Genomic DNA, 20,526 nt, shown 5'->3' on the forward strand with positions numbered 1-20,526 from the left:
ATATCAGAAGCCAATGAGACTGAAAATGATGCGGTTTACTCTTTAACAGTGCATTGCATTTTAAAAGTTTGTCATAGACTATTGATTGTGTAAAATATTCATCTAAAGAGTGGGCCTAGGATAGTTTGTATAGATATTAAAGTACACTATTTACATTTTAATTGTAGTAGAGTGGAAGTATGAAGTAGTAAGACTATTTAAGTGAATATATTTAGTTTCTTTGCCATAATTGGTAGACCATAATGTATAGCATAGCTTTTGCATTGGCTTGAACTGAATTGAACGGTGCCCAGTCGACTAGAGGCCTTCCTGCATTACAGACTACACGACGCTAGGTGGCGCCACATCACTCGAGGATTTAAACGAGTCCCCCAACGTCCAGCAGTCGTCGCTAAAACTCCAGCTTTTCTTGGCCAAAAATCAATCCCACAATCCTCACACACCGGTAGTGTATTCATTTGAACGGTAAAACCGTGAAAACGCTAGCGAACCTGCAACGGAGGGGAGTCGCGCTTTGAGTTCAACCAGTTTTTCACGTTTGTTTGTTGGTTTTTTTGGATTTACACACCCGTGGATCTCCCGTGACACCTCACAAGATGAACCGGTTGGTATTTAACTTTGCTGTGTAAATGGTGAAAATAACAAATCAACTGCCTCTTCGCGAAGCCATATGTTCACTGAGTTGGAAGGCTATCTCGCTCAGTAGCTAAGTGGCTAGCTAGCTAGCTAGCTCGCACTTAGCGGCCCAGCTAGTTACTTTCTACGTCTCCGTGTTTTCTTGATAGTTGAGCTAAATGCTAACAGCCAGTGCTAACTGTAGCGCTACTGTGGTGACATGAGCTAACTTTGAGCCGAGACACGTAACCAAATGCACCATTACGCTCCTCTAAACATCGAGTGTTTTGTTTTTGACAAGTCAGAAACAATATTGCCTTTAACGTTTAGCGGAATAATGTGATATTTGCCACTTTTGTTTGATGTAGCCTCACAAGCTAACAGCAGCCAACGCCTTTGCAAAATTTACCGTTTTTACTTTGTTTATTTCATTTTAATTTGTGCGTTGAGTCTGTTTAAGCGACACTACTTTATCCTAGACCACATGCTGCTCAAAGTTAGCAAACCTTTGTTTTGCTGTTAGGCCTTTTTTAAAGAGGAAAACTCGACTTCTGAAACTTGACTTAACACTATCAGGGATTGTCCCAATTGTTTGTCCAACAGTGTCCCTTATTATGGCAGCTGGTAAGCATGTTTGGCCACGGGAAGTCTTTAAGGTCAACCAGAGTAAATCCAATGGCTTTCTGCGACCCTGCCTGCAGGTTTCTGCTGAGAAGAACATGAAGCAGGTAAGAAGAGATACTTGTTGTGTCAATAACTGTCCATTTGTCTCTTAAATCCTGGTGACTGTGAAGTGCAGTTCAGTGGTATTGAAGTAGTGCAGACTGTAGTGGTGGCCTCATCCCCTATCCTTTTGTTTTAGGTGGATATTATTAATAAGGAAGAATTAGATAAAGACAGGTGAGTCTCTGATCCACTTCTATGGGATTCACATGATCACTCATTCACTATCTGTGTCCCACGGATCATCCCTCTCAGTCACTGGACCATTAAGGCACCTTTCCATAACCATCATCACAATGTCTGTGGCTTTGAGTTTTATAGTTTCTCTCAGGATTACAACAGTTTCACATTCGGCCCGTCTCCCTCCCGGCAGATTTCAGGTGCACAGAGTACACAGTCCAGGCAAAGTGAAGCGGCTGTCATCTTGCAAGAGGAAGGGTTGCGCGTTGGCGGAGGTGGGCATAAAGCTGCACCGCGGCGCGTCAGATGTAGGCCGTTCCTGTGATCCCGGCATGGCCAACAAAGAAAATGAGCTGACGTGCTCCGACGACATACGGGGCATTCACTGCAATGACAGCCGTGGGCTCCCGGTGAACTCTGCAGAGGCCTCCAAGATGGCAGGGGCCAGCTCCAAGTACAGTGACTTTACCGAGGTGAGAAAGGAAGCTGCTTGTGTTACGAAAAATACACCTTATTGTTTCTATTTCATTCTCTCTTGGTGTCGATGAAGCTGCAACATTTTAGATGCTGAATTTCTTCTGTACATCATTTTTTTTTTTTCTGTATAGCTATCGAAGGACCACGAAGCTATGACTCACGTCCTTTTTGGAAGAAATCTTCGACTTAAAGTAGCGCTAACGCTATGGCGAAGAAATGCCAGTGAATTAGTGGCCTACTTGTTAAGGTAAAGCAGTGATGCTAATACTGACGTTTGTTAGTCTGTTTTTATTTCTCAATTATGCACCAGGTTTCATGTTCTCTTGTGTTTGTGGTTTCCCAGAATTCAAGACACAAGTATACTGCTTGACTGCTTACCTGTCTTAACAACCAAGTAAGTCACGTTTAGGCTTTACATTCAAGCTACTCAAAGTTTCATATTGACTTTTACAATAATGATGGCATCAATAGGGCTCCAACTGTTTTTTTCTTCTCAAATTGTTAATTCAAATCTATAATTTGTGAGAGTTGGAAACAAATTTGCATGGTAGCATTTCAAGGTGACATCCAAACGACAAGCGGCGCATTTCTTTTGGCATTTCTGACTGGTAATCCGCATCATAAATTAATATTTTAACTAATCTAAATTGGGTTTTTTCACGTCTCTTCAATGTAAAAGGCGTTATTAAATACATTTGACCATAATGAGCAATTAAAGTCACAAAACTCTAAGCTAATTTACTGAAACGTAAAATCACATAATCCGTAATGATGTTTTATTTTTTTCTTTACTTGTTTTTAAGTCCTAAATAAATAATTTATTGTGGTATAACAGGCTGGACTCAACGATTAATACAGTTCGAGTCCTGTTTGTTTGTGGTTCGATTTTCTGTGCCTGCTCACGACGTTGCTTTATAATCAGCCCACCTTTCATCTTGTGTTTCCTTCTCTCTCGTCAGCCTTCAAACTGAAGCACCATGTTTGTCACTTGGCTGCTGCGTTGACCTCATGCCCCAAGTCAAAATGATCCTTGGCAGTAAATATGAAGAGTAAGTGGCGCTCACAAGGAATGCAGCACTAATCTAAATGTTCTTACTACATTATACGAGACCGAATTTGCTGTTTACATCTGAAAGACAGACTGACTGATGAAACCTCTTTGACGAGTGGTGAAATGCTTTTAACCGAGAACTTGTTTATGTTTCATGAAGCCAGATGAGAGAATTGAGAATAAAAAATGTATGATTTGACTAACTTGTCTGGTTTAACGCTCTTTTCTTTTTTTTCTGTACACGTGTAGACACATCACTGTGGGTTTACACTGGGTTCAATCCGTCATCAGGAAGTGGTGGCCAGAACTTTCTAAAAATGAGAAAAGACTGCGGGACAGTTGTTCAGAAGACAGGTGAGCAGTGGATGCTTATGTAATAGTTGTTAATAGCTTTAACTGTAGATTAGAATTCCCTCTGACAAATCAGTAAACTTAATTAACAGGTCTGTGACCGACCAGCTAATACACTATTTTGTTGATTCTCAGGATTATGAGAAATATTTGACCCACAACTATGTATTGATGATTTCAGATGGTGACCAGTTTTACAGATCCATTCACAAGTTCGTCAAAGTATTATTTCTGTACGGTCAATTTCCAATTGAAGTTCACATGTACAGTCTAATGTCAAAGTTAAACACACACTCATCCTGCAAAACGTAGAACGTCACAGCAAAAAATGTACAACTGGCATGACTTTTTATTTTTTATCCCAGTGAACAACAAACCATAAGAGAAAGAAACATGTTTTTGTTTCTTTTATGTTTTCTGGCCTCAAGTGACAACATCCACAAAGTGTCCCTGCAGAAAACGTCCTACCATTAAAGACTTTTTCCTCCTATTTTACATAAGACAGCGAGCATCACATCATGTAAACAAGCCCTGCTTTGCTTACGCTCTTGTTTTTGCAAGTCTGTATAATTTCTCACCACCGATATAATTAACACCTCTATAACAATGCCAACAAATGAGAACACTACTGGCGGCATATATGGGAACTTTCTGGCAATACCGTTTTACTGGGTTATATTTGTATAAATTCAAATATTCTCCATCTAGTCCTCTAACTTCTGATGAGTTGCATGAAGGAAGATTAAAGACCTCAGAGCTGGACTGAAGTCTCTTGCGGACTCTCCATATATTGCGTTTGTAATGTCTGGATGTTTATTGCAGGAATATTGAAGTCATGAAGCAGCGGCTGAAAGACTTGTGGAAGGAAGGAGCCAGATTATGTTTGGTTCCAGGATCCACGGGAGAACTGGCAAAGGTCAGAGGATGCCATTGTTTCTTGGCAACTCATTGTAGCTCACAGTTAACAGAAATTGTTGCTTTCTCTTGTTACTTTACGGTCTCGTAAGATGAAAAATATTATTTCTATAAAATGAACAGACCCATGTTTAAGTTTCATAATGAACAGTGTTGCAGACCTGTTTTACCAGACTATACAAATACTCCTGTTTCTTTTCGCCCTCTGTTGATTTTGGGTGGATACGGCCAACCGCTCCCATCCTTTCAAAAAAAAAAAAAAGTATCCAGGGTCATCATTTGTTGCTGTGGTTAATTTTTCCAATCGTCACATCCTGCTTTGTGGCCATCAATAAATATATATATATATATATATATATATAAAATAATAGCAGAAATGATGAAAATGTGTTGTTTTAATATCTAAAACCAAAGTTTATTTTAAAGCATGCATGTTTTCACTGGCTTTGATGACTAAACTAATGTGCTATCTCTTCTTGCAGGCCATAGAGGCTTATCTATCACAGCTGCCCTGACAGTTGACAATGTAGCACTCTGAGGATGTGACCACTACTGCCAATTATGGCTATGTTTTGAACTGATAATGACGCCAGAGAAATGGACTGGTTCGTACTGCTCCTCAAACCTCTTAACTGGGACTGAACTTGACAATTCAGACAACTCGCTCAGTTAGAGCTGAAGACACTTAAAGGAGGGCTGAGAGAGCCTTCCTGCACAGCAAATGACTGCTTCACATTGAAGTGGACCGTCTTGTGAAGGGGCATGTTTAGTGGACCTCCACGAGACTGGGTGTAATGTCGCTCTATGAAGTGCCAAGCTCTTTGTCTCTCACTACACCACTCTTCGCCATGGAATGCAAATGCATGTGTGGATGTTATGAATGCGCCGCTGTTTTGATGTTTTTCTTTTTGCATCTGGATTCCCCGGAATCAGGAACTTGAATCAGTCTTTAAGTTATTAGCGCTTGTCTTCTTGTTTTCATTTTGCCTCTTTGTATGACATTTGACTGTAATAATGTAAAATGTTAAAAACAAGTGATTCTTTTAAACTTCTTTTAAATAAATTTGATAAAAATCTAAACGTGATCATTTTTGTGTTCCAAAAACAGAAAATAAACCATAAGAATGACCAGAAATAAGCTTGTTGTTGCTTTTTTCAGATATTGTAATATTTATTGTTGTTTATTTTGGTCAATGAAATACTTAAATGCTAAATTATGTTGCTTTACAGTCTTTCAAAGTAGCCTAACGTGTATTTCAGGTTTACTTCCTTGGAATTACATGTGATTTTTTTTTTTTTCGCCAAATAACTTTATTGAAAACGGTGAGTTTTTAAAACGGAAGTCCTAAACCGGAAATGACGGCTACGGTTGCCCTTATTAGACATTCTCTGGTTGCGTTTTAGGTTTTGTACGACGAAAATAAATAACAATAACGATTAAGATTTTAAAAAATGCATAAATATAAGGCATGCCATCTAGATTGTAAATTGATACGTGAAAACTTTAAGAATAATTCTTGCGGTATTATTTTGTTAAAAAATAGAATGGGAACTATTTTATGATATTAAGCTATTATTAGAATTAAATCATTTTTTAATTCAAATATTTTATTTGAACATTTTTACAGTCTTACAATTGAATTTTTCAGACGGAATATAAAAGTTAAAAAGTGTGATCTGCGGTTGGGACAATAAAGTTTTATTGAAGTGACGTCAGTCGCTTCCGTTCCTTCTCCAAACTGCTCTCGACCACATAGATGTTGACGGACAAACAGCTAGGCGTCATTTTAACCGAGTAAAGATAGACAGTATGTGGAACAGGGAAAGAATACCGCTGTTATGTGTTTTGGTGCAGGCTGCGCTCGTCGTGGCGTGGTGCTTCACCGACATGGAGACGGGGCCTGGCGCAGGTGTATCGACGCAGCCGAACGGAGATCGGTTCAAAATTGAGGGCAGAGCGATAGTGCCCGGCGTGAAACCACAAGACTGGGTCTCCTCGGCACGGGTCCTGGTGGAAGGCGAGGAATATGTCGGATTTTTGAGGTAAGCAACAGCTACAGTGACACCAGCTAGTTTGCTAGCTAGCACACGAGCTAACGGGGTAGCGTTAGCATTGCTAGCTAGTAGCTCAAGCCTGTAGGTCTGCTGCGTCTGGTGACCGTCCGGCAGCTGCTACAGGCAGATGGCAGCTAGTGACTGTTGTGGCTAATTTACAGCTTAACTTCTGAGGCTGTAATTGTGGCCAATTTGTCTCTGTGCCTAGTTGTTAATTTTATTATAAATTCGGCCAGGCCCTCTTGGTCTTTGTAGTCGCAGCTGTAACCATAACAAACCGTGGCCACAAGAGACGTGTCTGTTATTCAGGTCTAACAACCAGACAGAGAAGCTGAGGCAATAGGACATTTAAAATGCCACACAGACAGAATAAGTTTTCGCTGTGTAATGAATTTACAGTTAGAAATGTCATATATCATGGTAAACCTCACAGACAACCGATTAAACACTAATAGATATATATCCTTTATATAATCCTTTTTTTTTTTTTGGACCTGGCAAATGGCCAGACCTTTAAAGGCTTCATCCATTTATTTTTTTTTAAGCCAGTGTCATGCTCTGTTCCTGGTGTATTATTTACGTAATCTTATCATAACATGTTGTGCTGTACTGCTAATGTTTAGCTCACCTCCTCATAGAGACGGTGTGATCAGAAGATGCATGTCTCACTGCAATAACCACCACTACTTTACACTTATTACAGACTCAAACGTGCCCACACAGTAGAGACAACATCTCTCAACAAGAACTAAACATAATAATCATCATGTAGGAAATATTTTTTGCTGACGCTACTGTAGCTATACCTAATAAACTGTGCAGCTTTAACAGAAGCGTTGTCCTCCTTTGTTGCAGAACCGATGGGAGTTTTGTTGTGAATGACGTCCCCTCGGGTTCTTACGTCGTTGAAATCATTACCCCCACCTATAGATTTGAGCCTGCGCGTGTTGATATCACATCCAAGGGGAAAATGAGGTGAGGTCTGACTTCGGAGAGAAGCATTTGTACGCGGTTGCGTTCAGAAGCAGCTAACCCTCTTAAACGATGTTTCGCTTTGCAGGGCGCGCCTCGTGAACTACATCAAGACTTCAGAGGTCATTCGGCAGCCGTACCCTCTTCAAATCAGAGCTAACGGTCCTCACAGCTACTTCATGAAGAGGGAAACCTGGGGATGGACGGACTTCCTTATGAACCCAATGGTAATAAAAATGAAATGATAATTATTGGAGTAGAGAGATGTGGATGCTGCAAAAGCGCAGCTATTTAAACATAGATAGATAGATAGATAGATAGATTCTTATCATTCATTCTTATGATTCAGTGTTCAAATGTTGGATAATCCATTAAACAATACTGATCTGGCACTTTATATTAGGAGTAAACCTTCCTTGTGCTGAAACTCTGATGCAGAAACTTAAGATTTTGTTAAACACAATAATGAATAAAAATGGGTCAATATAATTTTTTTTTAATCATTAATTTCTTGTTTTTAATGTCACGTTGTTGTTGCTCCTACAGGTTATGGTGATGGTTTTGCCTCTGCTGATCATCGTTTTGCTGCCCAAGGTGGTCAACACCAATGACCCAGAGATGAGAAAGGTAAATACTTCCCTTAAAGTGTTTTTATTCATTAATCATTGTCTCTGAACTATATTGGCTCTATTATGACCAAGAATTGGTTATGTTGGATTCCTGAAAAAAAGGACTTTGCCGTATTTGTGGTAAAAGGAGTGCTTATATTAACTTCCCGACATCCTGTCCTTGCCGTGTCTTAAAATGTGAGCTTATTATAACTGTGAGGAACGTCACAGAAATCCATTTTGTGATATATTATTAGAATCAGAAAGGATGTTCAGAGTCTGTGCCCAGCCTTCATTCCTCCATCTGCTGCTGCTGCTGTTTTCATTCACTGTCACCGTCCTCCTCACAGGAAATGGAGCAGTCCATGAACATGCTGAACCCCAACCCCGAGCTTCCTGACGTCTCTGAGCTCATGACCAAGCTCTTCTCTGGCTCCAAGGGCTCCAGCAAGGCAAGCAGCAGCAGCAAGGGCACCAGGCCAGCTGTTAAGAGGAGGTAGTACTGTACGTGTCTCCTGAATTCTGCCTAAAGGAAGCTTGACTTATGCCATGGAAGCAAGATTTTTAAGTGTCATTTCCCCACCATCCCTTCTGGATTTACTGTACAGATTTCTTTATTGACAAATGTTTTGAGCACATCTTTATTTCTAATATGCTATTGGAAACTGAGCATAATTATTTTTTTTCATACTGCACTGATGGAAATTTCTGCTAAAACTTCTTTAACCTGCTCTAAACATTCAACCATGTGACTCCGCTACGCATCAATCTTTTCTGTGCTAACCCTCCATTGTGCATTTTTTTTCCACTGCTGCTAATTCCACTACCTGAAAGAGAACATATATACATATTCAGAGATTTTCTTCTTTTTTTTTTTTTTTTTCCTCGATTTGGTTAATATGACTGTGAATGAAAATAAATTGAATTTTAACATTGATAAATTCTTATTTAAAAGCCTGGATGAATAAATTGTAATGGTATATGACAACTTGTGTTTTTTTTATCTCATTTGTTCGCGGGTGAACGCGTGACCTTCTCATTTCTTTTTGAATTACCGTCGTGTACAGTATGGCTTCAGTTTGCATTATTGTGCCCAAGGTAAAAAAAAGATAGTGACTGGCAGCTCAAATAGTGACACAGCTGTGTGGTTGCTTTCAAAATTCGTGAAGAGTGTGTACTGGTTTGACTTCAAATAAAGCGGGGATTAAATGTTTGTGATAAATATCCTCATTTTATCAGTTCAAGCTAGTGACACAACGGCCTTTTGAATTAAAATAATGAGGAATAACAAAAGTTTTATAGAGACTGACAAAAAAGCTCAATTAAATGTCCAAGTACTCACTTTTTTTTAGCCGCATTATATGTTATACATACTAAAAAGTAAGGTTCATTTAAAGTACTGCGGGACATAGACGGCATAACCTACGCACGTAGCCTAGCAAGCCATTTATACTTGTGTGCTCATCAGTCCGGCTTGCTCTGTAAAAATACCAGCCAAATGCTAGTTGGCACTGTGTCTTTTTTGCGATGGTCTAAACCTATGCTATGCATACATACAAGTCTGTGTGCAGCACAAACTTTGATGCAACACCTTTTCAGTGAATCACTGTGTTCCCATCTTTTCAAGAAAGACATTTTGACCTGTCAAGAAACAAGACCCGTCTAACTTAGCTGCCGCAGATTGAGCTATTGCTGAAAATAAAAACTGCTAAAAAGGTGTTTTTATGAGAAAGGATTCAATGCTTGTGTTAGACCTCAAGGATGTGACGTGTTATGGTGAGCGGCAGTGAACGAAAATACCTTTTAAGGTACAAGAAAAATTCACAGGTTAACTTTTAAGGCAACAGCAAGTCCTACAAGATGAAATCGGCTATTGAGCTTGCACGTAGTCAGACGCGTCTCCTTGACAACCAAGCAAACGCCATCCATTGATGAAGACGGGGGTTATAAGAGTGAAAGGAGAGAAGAAAATTGCTATAATAATATATAATATATATATAATTGATGTTTAGGAAGAGACTGAATATTTTAGAGCTCACTTATGATCAAAAGATGCAATAAAAAAGTCATCAGCATCACTGTGACTCTCAAGACACGATTTGATTCAATCAATCATTTAAAATATTTTAACAATGAGTTGAAAATACTGAGGAATGAGAAATATCCACAGAGTTGAGTTACCAGGTCCTGCTTTCTTTGTAATAATAAAGGACCATGTTTCAGGAAAGAAATGTTTTTATTAACAATGATGGAGGTCAGAGGAGCTATCTCAAGCTGTGATGAAGCAAACCCTTTTGGAGGGATTAATTAATTGCCATTTGCTGTTGCATCAGAGTAAAGATGGGAGTCTTGGGAGCAGTGAAATCTCCAGTGACCTCTTGGTTGGAAGCCTGTTCTTCACTTAGCAACAGTCATGCTTTGGGTTGCATGTTGTCCAAGGCACATTTGACCAATCAACTATTCTGGTTTAGCGACAATTTTCCTTACCTCCTAAAGAACGGGGAAATGAGATCAGATTCAAGACATTTGGCTGTGAATATATTTCAGTTTTAGTTTTTTTTTCTTCACTGTTCATATCAGCACACACGGGCTCACGTTCACAAAACTGTGCAGACCGACACTGAGCATGGATTCATCTACAAAGCAGTACAAGCAGAACAAAAGGCACAGAGTTTAGGGAGAAACGTTTGACATTACAGCATAAAAACCAGAAAAAAGTGCAATAATTTACAACAGCATCCGTCAGAAAGACATCGGCTTCAAATGCATGTGTACAAAGTCTTAGTTGTTTGTTTTTTTTGTTGTTTTTTTTTTTTTTTTACAGACTATTGACAGGAGTAGAGGTGCGATCAATAAACAATCACACATGTCGTATTAGCCACGATGCAGGTGTAAATGCACATACATAAATGTTCAGATTAGCCCTTAAACACAAGATCAAATATCGATTGAGAGAGCCGAGATAGAAAACAAAACATTCACTAAACACAAGTATACACTAAACAATTTACATTTACCACGTGTGAGGTGTAAAATGATTAGTATGACGTGTTCTTCATAATATAAAACTTTTTTTTTTTAAATGTGTAAGCCTGTATTGTATCCTTTATATACAGTGCATTTGACATTAGAATAAAAGAGGATTATTATATGAGGTTTAAAGGATAGGTTCAGAGTTTTTTGTTGGTCAAAAACAGGCCGGTGCTATAAAAGGAGGAAGTTATGCTAGCTTGTCCCTCTGGTTTTATTATTATATTTTTACATTTTCTTTTGGAAGTAAACCAGTGATTCTCATCTGTACATGCATGGACACTATGCTAACACAAATTGCTACACTAGCATACGTTTAATGGTGCAAATGTGACAAAATGTAAACAAAAACATAAAAAACAGGCATTAGAAACAAGGCCTAAAGTGTACCCACAACTAACTTACTGTTTCTATGGCGATGCAGTATCTTTGAAAGCTCTTGACCTGATATAAGAGAGTACAACAAAACCTTAATTGCTGTATTTTAAAGACAAACCAGACAGCTAAAGGCTAATATAACACTGAGCTTCAAGCACTGCAAGGCTAAAGGTTAATATACCCCTGAACCTCAAGCACAGATGAGGCTAAAGGTTAAGATACTCTAAACCTCAAGCACAGATGAGGCTAAAGCTTAATATACCCCTGAACCTTAAGCACAGATGCGCCTAAAGGTTAATATCCACTGAACCTCAAGCACAGATGAGCCTAAAGGTTAATATACTCGGAAACCTCGAACACAGATGAGGCTAAAGGCTAAAATAACCCTGAACCTCAAGCACAGATGAGGCTAAAGGCAAATATAAACTTGAGCCTCAAGCACAGATGAGGCTAATGGATAATGTGACCTAGAGCCTCAAGCAGAGATAAGGCTACAGAATTCTTTCTAAACTCCTGCTTTACCTACCATGTAACACAACTGCAGACAATGGAGATTTTGGTGTATGTCACATGTAGTGTTAATGTGACCTTGAGCCTCAAGCAGAAATGAGAGTCAATGTAACCTGGAGCTATTAGCCTCAAGCACAGATAGGGCTACAGGTTTCTTATTAAAGTACTTTCTTACCTGAAATGCAACATAACTGCAGACCTTCTGAGGTTTGTCTCATTAGCAGTGGCTAATGTAACCTAGAGTGATCAGCCTCAAGCAGAGACAAGATGAGGCTTCTTTCTAAACTCAACACCTCCAAATTTGTGTTGGCGTTGAGGTGACTTTTACCTGTGAAAAAAAGACTTTGATGAAGTAAAATCAGGATAGACTAGGAAACTCTGAACCTGTTCTTTAACCTTTTATTCATATGAGAAGGTGCAGCCACCTTGCTGAGGTTTCTTTCCTGCAATAATCTGGAACATCTGTTTAAATGCTGCGTCAGGCTCAGCGCATTTTCCACCAACACATTTTAACACAAAAATCACATGCAGCACTTCATGCTGATAATGACCACTTACAGAATATATCAATGAAATCCAACATGTGGGCAAAAACAGGAGCTCTGCTGTATCATTACAGAGCCATATTATGTCATTTTATTGTTGACATTTGGGTTCTGTCCGCCCCAGTACAGCTTGTCCTCGCCTCTCCTCCTCCTCCTCCACTGGCAGAGCAGGAGCATGCGGAAGGTCTTCTGGAAGGTCTTGTTGCAGAGGGCGTAGCACATGGGGTTGATGGTGCTGTTGACGTAGCACAGCCAGTAGCCCAGGTGCCAGAGGGACGTGGGGATGCACTCGGCACAGAAAGTGGAGATGAGCACCATGATGTTGTACGGCGTCCAAGTGAGGATGAAGGCCAGGAGGATGGCACTGAGGGTCTGGGCTGCCTTCTTCTCCTTCACCAGCACATTCCTCTTTCTCTTGGTGATCTGGTTCTTCAGGACAGGGTCCATGGGTTTGGAGGTGGTGGTGGAGGCGGAGGATGGTGAGGCATTTTTGGCAGGCTGCTCTACTTTCGGTGGACACGGTGTCACTGTGCTTGTGGGAGTGCTGTTTTTACTCTTGGAGCCAGGTTTGAACTTATAAGAGATGCACTTTTTACTGTTCTTCTTGATGGGAGTGGAAAAATACTGGTCCTCTGTATAGTCAGTCACTTGTCCGTTCTTATTACTTTGTCCACTACCTTGCTCTTTGAAAGATCCTTCTGGGGTTTCTATTGAAACATGAGCCTCCTCCTCTTCTGACGATGAGTAGCTGTTGAAAGAAGTGATCTGATCTGCCTTTGCCCAAGCATCGTCTGATTTAATGGTTGTTTTAGTGGCATTACTCTGATTGGATGAGGACCAGGACGCCTGATTATGGCCTCTTCTCTCTCTGGTGAAGTGAAAACAAGAATGAATGATGGTTTTCTGCGGTTTATTCCCCTCCAGAACATTTTCCGTCGTGAGTCCTTGCAGCTCTGCCAGATCCTTTGTCCGTTTTTGGGTCTCCTTGTAGATTCTGCAGTAAAGGATAGTCATAACCGAGACTGGGATGTAGAAGGCAGCAATGGCTGTCCCAAATGTGATCACAGGCTCTGTTAAAAACTGGATCTGACACTGGTCCATAGGCACTTTTCTCTCTCCCACAAAGTACTGCCAGCACAGAATCGGTGGCGCCCAGAGGACAAAGGACACCAGCCATGCCATGCCTATCATGATGGCAGCTCTCTTTGGAGTCCTCTTTGCCCGGTACGTCAGCGGCCTTGTAATGGAGAAGTATCTGTCGAAGCTGATAACAAGTAAGTTCATAACTGAAGCATTGCTGGCAACATAATCCACAGCCAGCCAGAGATCACATGCAAGGTTCCCCAAGGACCAGTAACCCATTAGTATATATGTGGTGTACAAGTTCATGGACAAAACTCCTATGATGAGGTCAGCAAATGCCAAACTCAGCAGGTAGTAGTTGTTCACAGTCTTCAGTTGGCTGTTCACTTTGAAGGACAACATCACCAGCACGTTACCGACGATGGTAATCAGGCTGACGATGGCTGACACTGTGGCGATGGTTATAACCTCCCACAGGCTGTGAGGAGCAATTGGGACATGTGAAGTGTTGCCAAAAGTGCTGTTTAGAGAATCCATGGTTCTGTTTTCTGTCCGTGTTACTGCTGAAAATTGTCCTTCTGTGGCCCCATGCAGACTGAGCAGCTTTCCTACAGTGAAAAAAAGAAACAGCAGTGAGTGCTCAACTGTGCTCAGAAGAAGAAGTATTGATATAATACTGTGTTTTTTTGCATGTTTTCAAAATGACTTATCATATAAAATACTTAAAGCTGTGCTGAGCTTTAATCTATTTTGAATAGTCCTTAAATTTCAGGCTCGGATTAAGTTATGAAAACAAACATATACATTTAAACCTGCTCTCTGTATTTTTTAATATCATAATATATTTATATGCCTACTTTATTTTATTTTATTATTTATTTTTTAATCATTTTTAATACCCTTAAATATATATATATATATATATATATATATATATATATATATATATATATATATATTTTTTTTTTTTTAATATCATAATTATAATAAAAAACTTGAACATTTTTGTAATTTTCTAAATTTCTGTTACGGTATGCTCCACATCAGGGGCGATTCTAGGGTCAGCGCTTTAGGGGTGCTGAGCACCCCCCACCAAAGATTGGAAAGACAACAATAAATGAGAGAACACATCTTCCTTTAATGTCAAACTACTGTGTCACAAAGCTATCATTTGGTTTAAAAAATAAAGAAAAGAAATTGCATTTAAATGAGAAGATAAGGTAGGAACAATAAGTGCAAAACAAACTTAAGGTCAATAAATGTCAAAAAGCAACCCCGCCTAAAAAAAAATATTATCCAATCACTTTTTTCCTTTTAATTCCCCAATCTTTGTAAAGTAATTAGAACGCTGAAAACATTTTTTTTAAAATAAGTTATATATTATTTTTTTTAAGATTTCATATAACTGATGGACGACATTTTCCTTAATGAGAAAGAGAAAGAGAAGTACCAAAGCCCCACCCCTTTACATTTGTTATCCTTACAAAAGCTGTAAATGTCCTCTGTTGACAGGCAGTATTAGTCTTACACCTTGGCTTTAACATCAACACATATGCACAAACCAAAAGCTTAATATAAACTGTGGACAGTGGTTTGACAACCTGCACTATTAACTTACCAGAGAGAGAAAAAAAACGTCAGCTAGTATACTCCTACTGAAAAATAACAACAACAGTAAAAGTTAGGACTGTTGCTAATGACTGGAATATTACAGTCATTAGCAACAGCCCTCAGCACCAACACACATATGTGTTGGTGCTGAGGGCTAAAGTAAGAGTGATAAAGTAAATAGATCGTTTGGTAACTTACAGGAGCCACATGCCTCAGGTGGTCAACTAAACCTAAGGTGTGTGCGCGCTAGTGGTGGGCGGATCGATCCAATGCAATCGTTTCAGTTTGTCTCGTTTCATTAAAGAGGCGACCGGACTGTCTAAATGCCGCTGCTGTCACAGAGTCGGCTCATTTTGCTCCTCCTGCACCCCTCGTGTGTTTGTTGTACCTACGCCAGGTGACCAAACACCGCCCACCGCTACCAGCCAGGCCCGGACAGCAGCAGCTATTATACACAGCGCAGAGACGGAGCAGGAGAATGGCAGATAGAAAGAGTAGGGCTGTTTGGTTATATTTTCGGAAAATGAAACGATAGAAAGTTGTACTATTTGTAAAAAGGCTGTAAGATACAGTGGTAACACAACAGATTTGTGTAAGCATATGGGCATTTTTAAAATCCCCCGCCCACCTGACCCCCGACAGACCCCTGAAAAGAAGAGAACTGTACTAAATGAGAGAAATTATGTCTTATTTTTGTATTGTATTGTACTTCCTGAACACATCCTTATATTATTTATAATATTTTAAGTGGAGTGATAATTTTGTACATCCAAATCCAGAAAGAAGTGCAATGAAGGGAGAGATTTAGTTTTATAATTGTATCGTTTCTGAACACTCTGCCTGAAAAATAATTTGTTTTTATCTGTCCTAAAGTGATCATTTTGTGTTGTTTCTGAACAAAAACCTTAATTTTGATAAAGTATTTTCTTTTTACTTAGAAACTTTGCCCAAATTCTATACTGGATTTGAACTGATAATACAAAAGGCAAATCACAAAAACACTTAAATGTCATGAAACTTAATTCAGATTTAGATTGATTCAGATTGATGATGCATCCACGTAATTATTAAAAAGTATCGATATCTAGCGGTATCGCACACCTCTGGCGCGCGCTGTGTCGCGGAGGGAACTGTAAATGAGAGAGGTGGATCATACCACTTGGGGGGGAGGGGGGTACTGTATTTCCCCGTTAAAATATTATGTTTAAGCCACATATGCTTTCTTCGATTATGCTATTTGTTTTGGCATCTTATCATAGACAAACTCTTTTAAAATAAAACAACCAAAAAAAAATTTCAACTCTTATTTTTAGGGGTGCTGGGACAAAGTTTAGGGGTGCTTGAGCACCCCTAAAAACTGGCTAGTCACACCTATGCGCCACACGTTGGTCCAAATTCGAGCCCGGAACCTTCAAATCTAATACCATTTGCCATCGGACACTGTTCGGTAGAACACCCGCTCTCTAAAGTGAGAGGTGTCACGTACTAAACATTCCGTCCGCTGTTGACAGTAATGGAGGGTAGACCGATCAGAGGCAGGGGAGGCAGCTGGAAAAGAGGCGGCCGCGGTGGAAACGACAGCGACGGTTTTGGCGGTGAACACCGAGGGAGAGGCAGAGGAGGCCACCACCGCGGCCGGGGTAAACGAGACCACTACCGGGGTCGTGGACGCGGGAGAGGCGCGGACTTCCATCAGCGGGTGAGAGAGAGCATGGGAACTCCGGACCCGTTACATCACTCAGCCAAACTTCATTAAAAAATCTTGTGAATTTCGAAGTTTCCGTCATTGGTTCAACGTACACACTCTCGAAGTAGATTGCAGATCTAAACATCATCTCATATTTAATTCGGCATAGTTAGCACTCATTTTAGTGTAGTGGTTATCAGGTACTTAAGCTAGTTTCAAAGAAAATACCCTCACAGGGCTGTGGGAACTTTCAAGTGTTGCACCATGATTTAAATGTTTCTGAACAGTACTGCATGTTCATGTACAGTGCACATATGAGATCCTGCCTCCTCAGTGTAACAGACTGAGCCTTTTATCAGTATCATCATAGTGATTAAGCACTTGAAATGTCTCCCACTGCACTTTAACATCATCACTGCGCAGCCTGTGCCTGTGCCTGGGGTGTGACACCAGAGGCTTCAGATTCATTTCCACTGGGGATGTTCAGTCCGTTATTTCCCCGTGCCATGGCAACTGCAGAATTAGAGGAGAAACAATAGGGGCTCTGTTGATTGCAATCAGGGGCATCACTGTGAGTACACGGTGCCACTTGATTGCAATCATAAAAATCTCCTCTGGTGCATCCGTAAGCCACCATGTGGTCTTGGATGATATTGTCGGTGGAGGAAAGATTTCTTGAAAAACCGAGACAAATCCACAGCTTAGTCTCATCGCCACGGCAACAGTATTGGAAGATTTGTGCAGCTGTGTGACACAACAGGAGGAAATATATGACTCAAACGGATTTAATGAATTCAGTTTTGGCACAGACAGCTTTTAGTATTATTATTATTGTAATTATTGTCATTACAGTGCGGCGACTTGCCTTTTACCTTGACCCCTCTGTTAAGCCTAGCTACCAATCATGAATACGAGCAATGTGTTAATGACCACAATGCAAAATGCTCATTGAATAATACTGAATTTCTCAGGCAGATTTATATTACAGGTCTACAAAGGGTTCATTTACAAACTTTAACATCTGATATGATGTTAAAGTTCCCGTACTCTTGTTTCTCCTTTAGGATAAAGATGAAGGGGACAGGTTTCAGGACGAGGAAGAGGAGGAGGACAGGATGGAGGTGTTCTCCAGGAGGAAGCTGGAGTCAAACTGGGACCGATACAAGGAGTCGGAGAGGAAGGAGTCGGATGACGACGCGCCGACTCAGAGAGGAACGGACTACCACGTGCTGCTGGAGTCAGCAGGTAAGGTCTGAGCTCACAGTGTCGGAGGAGGACTTCTTTAGTTTGCTCCAGAGGCTTCCATGCTTTATGCATTATGCTTCAGTTTTACATAAGATATTAAAACGACCTCTGGATCAAAAGAGCGTTGTGCTCATCTTAGTGGAAATGCTCACTGTGTCAAATACTCCAGAGTCTTGATGCAGTTTTCTGAAGTTGTCCTAATTAGTTCAGAGGAGGTTGTCTTGAGGGACGTTAATTGCTCTGTAAGGACACTGCTGTCAAATGGCTGTGTAAAAGATCCTTGTTGGTGTTTGCGTGCTACTTTCAGTCTCTGCGGTCTCTCGATCTGTTGATGTGTCTTCCCCAAGGTTCAGCTCAGCGCTGTCTGACTGACCATCGGCTCTGTTGCGGGACTCATATCTCAAGTTGGGTTTAATAAAACAAAGGATGTGGGTCTATGGTTTTAGTTGGTTGTAAGGATTCTGCATCAACGTGAGTTTAAGATGCAGGCTTTTTGTTGCAGCTCAATATTCTCCTGATAAGTTTCAACGAACAGCTTCTGCAGCTTCAATTCCATTTGTGTCACCGTGCCTGTTGTGGTTTGGTGGATAGTTTTCCGCCTGTATGTCGTCAAACTCTATTTAATATTTGTATCTGCCAGTAAAGATGCTGAAAGATGGAGCCGATGCGCCTCCTCTGAAATATGGACAACAGAAAGAGCTATGATTGGCTAGCATCGTCCGTCTTTAGCGAGGACAACATGAAACTGCCAACAGTGAATGTCCTCTTTCTCAGTAAGGCTGGTTTATCTCTGAATCTCAATCTCTGAAGAATCCAAGTCAATTGAATGCAATAATCACACATTTAAGTGATTTCCTCTGTCTCGTGCCTTTTTGATGCACCCTATATTTTAGAAACAAAACACGATTGCTCCAAATTAATCAAGCAACACAATCCATCTGCTGTAGTGGTGTCACAACGGTTAACTGGTTAAATTCACTTCCATCCACTCTGTTGCTGCCTGTTCCACATCAGTACGTGTAGGGGTCTGGCTTTTTTTAATATGACTGCACGCTTTCAAAGCGTTACTCCATTATTTTAGCTTGGCACACACTGTGTCTCACTCACACTTCACAGTTTTTAGCAGCAGAAACTGAGATGTTGACTTTCTGTTTTTCTCTATCAGAAATTGTTGCCTCTATTACCCACGATGCAACATAACGGCCAAGATTTTCCTCCGAGGTTTGGGTGTGTTGTGCTGCTAGAGTCGAATTTAACCTTGAGCTAAAGCAGACGACTGGGCTACAGATGCCAACTCAGATATTTGAGTTAAAAAATGTGACAATGAAGTATTGGCTGATTTTATTTTTTTTAAACAGTTTTTAACCTGAAAAGAGAACCATTATTTCCTAACGTCTCTTGAGGGACTTTATTTTTTTGTGTGTGTATTAAGACTTGGAGTCACATCTGTTTAAGTAGTTGGAAAATAAATTCTGAATCCAGCTTTGATTATTTTTCTACATTCAGTTTATGGCAGAACGGCTGAGGTACAAATCGTCCATGTACCCTCTTGTCGGCATGACCGAGTAGGTTTCATAACGCACTGCGGCAGGTAGAGGAGTACTTGACTGGATAAACAGGGGTTTGGATGTGGAAGACTAAAAATGTTATCTAGCATTAGAGAATTAGACATTTCTAAAACAGCAGGGTTCAAAGTAGGGTCACAGCAACACGTTGCCCTCGGTTCAAATTAACAAAAGTCAACCAGACATGCTGTGATGATTGACTTTTCCTTTCTTTTCTCTTCTTTTTTACAACAACACAGCATATAAATTATTTTTATATATGATTTTTTTTTGTTATTAAAATAATTATTGCATGTCACAGTTATTAATAATGAACTGTTACATCGCCAATGAACTTCATCAGTTTTAACACATGTACGGATAACATTTTAAAGCTTCCCTTCAATGTACACCGATCAGCCACAACAATTAAACCACTGACAGAAGAAATAAATAATATTGATCATCTTGTGACAATTAATGGTTCTGCTGGGAAACTTTTGGCATTCATGTGGATGTTACTTAGACATGTACCATCCACCTAGACCAGACCAGACACCCCCACCCCATAGCGATGACACTCCTTGATGGAAGCAGCCATCCCCAGCAGGATGCAGCCTGACACAGACACACACACAAAAACGCTTTAAGAACAACTAAAAGAAACATGAAGAACAGGACAAGGTGTTGACCTGGCCTCCAAATTCATTAACTGATCAAGTATCTGTGGGATGATCCACAGAGGCCCCTCCCCTCAACCCATAGGACCCAAAGGCCCCCACTAACAACTTTCTGTTGCCAGACACCACAGGTCACCCTCAGAAGGCCCATGTCCATTCTCTGATGAGTCACAACTGTTTTGGAGGCACAAGGGAGACCTACACAATACTAAGAAGGTGGTCATAATGTTATGCCTGAACAGTGTATAAAGGACAAATCCCCCCCG

The 20,526-nt window shown here is 40.3% G+C and overlaps 4 protein-coding genes across 5 annotated transcripts in view; 3 read left to right on the plus strand and 1 right to left on the minus strand.

Moving 5' to 3' along the window:
* The first annotated feature begins 381 nt into the window (after positions 1-381).
* On the plus strand, positions 382-5,445 carry katnbl1 (katanin p80 subunit B-like 1). 2 transcript variants are annotated; one of them, XM_084559823.1, is made up of 10 exons: positions 382-604; positions 1,219-1,343; positions 1,478-1,515; positions 1,712-1,991; positions 2,127-2,242; positions 2,339-2,389; positions 2,955-3,044; positions 3,296-3,400; positions 4,220-4,313; positions 4,795-5,445. In XM_084559823.1, the coding sequence occupies exons 2-10, from the start codon at positions 1,230-1,232 to the stop codon at positions 4,825-4,827; spliced, it is 921 nt and encodes a 306-aa protein (XP_084415949.1). In that variant the 5' UTR covers positions 382-604; positions 1,219-1,229; the 3' UTR covers positions 4,828-5,445. The 2 variants fall into 2 exon arrangements, with proteins under 2 accessions (XP_084415949.1, XP_084415948.1); XM_084559822.1 differs by lacking the exons at positions 382-604; positions 1,219-1,343; positions 1,478-1,515 and having other exon boundaries at positions 1,530-1,991; positions 4,795-5,442.
* A 556-nt stretch (positions 5,446-6,001) lies between these two features.
* Positions 6,002-8,935, plus strand: emc7b (ER membrane protein complex subunit 7b). The gene is made up of 5 exons (XM_084560926.1): positions 6,002-6,355; positions 7,223-7,342; positions 7,428-7,566; positions 7,886-7,966; positions 8,298-8,935. The coding sequence occupies exons 1-5, from the start codon at positions 6,123-6,125 to the stop codon at positions 8,445-8,447; spliced, it is 723 nt and encodes a 240-aa protein (XP_084417052.1). The 5' UTR covers positions 6,002-6,122; the 3' UTR covers positions 8,448-8,935.
* Positions 8,936-12,362: 3,427 nt separating this feature from the next.
* chrm5b (cholinergic receptor, muscarinic 5b) lies at positions 12,363-14,030 on the minus strand (the record flags this gene model as incomplete). The annotated part of the gene is made up of 1 exon (XM_084559650.1): positions 12,363-14,030. The coding sequence occupies one exon, from the start codon at positions 14,028-14,030 to the stop codon at positions 12,492-12,494; it is 1,539 nt and encodes a 512-aa protein (XP_084415776.1). The 3' UTR covers positions 12,363-12,491.
* A 2,587-nt stretch (positions 14,031-16,617) lies between these two features.
* Positions 16,618-20,526, plus strand: part of aven (apoptosis, caspase activation inhibitor) — a gene marked incomplete at its 5' end in the record, with an annotated part of 31,796 nt that continues 27,887 nt past the window's right edge. Inside the window, 2 exons of the mRNA XM_084560096.1 lie at positions 16,618-16,803; positions 17,856-18,036. Coding sequence (XP_084416222.1) covers positions 16,618-16,803; positions 17,856-18,036 — 367 coding nt within the window. The remainder of the gene's footprint in view (positions 16,804-17,855; positions 18,037-20,526) is intronic.

This window comes from Chelon labrosus, assembly GCF_963514085.1.
Source record: "Chelon labrosus genome assembly, chromosome: 14".
Classification (NCBI taxonomy): Eukaryota; Metazoa; Chordata; class Actinopteri; order Mugiliformes; family Mugilidae; genus Chelon; species Chelon labrosus.

Excerpts from the sequence above, each read along its gene's own strand:
- katnbl1 (XM_084559822.1), top strand. The coding sequence starts at position 1,548 with ATGATCACTCATTCACTATCTGTGTCCCACGGATCATCCCTCTCAGTC. Across the intron at positions 3,045-3,295 it reads CTTGGCAGTAAATATGAAGA|ACACATCACTGTGGGTTTAC; the intron begins GTAAGTGGCGCT and ends GTACACGTGTAG. Across the intron at positions 3,401-4,219 it reads GACAGTTGTTCAGAAGACAG|GAATATTGAAGTCATGAAGC; the intron begins GTGAGCAGTGGA and ends TGTTTATTGCAG.
- emc7b (XM_084560926.1), top strand. The coding sequence starts at position 6,123 with ATGTGGAACAGGGAAAGAATACCGCTGTTATGTGTTTTGGTGCAGGCT. Across the intron at positions 6,356-7,222 it reads GAATATGTCGGATTTTTGAG|AACCGATGGGAGTTTTGTTG; the intron begins GTAAGCAACAGC and ends CCTTTGTTGCAG. Across the intron at positions 7,967-8,297 it reads ATGACCCAGAGATGAGAAAG|GAAATGGAGCAGTCCATGAA; the intron begins GTAAATACTTCC and ends TCCTCCTCACAG.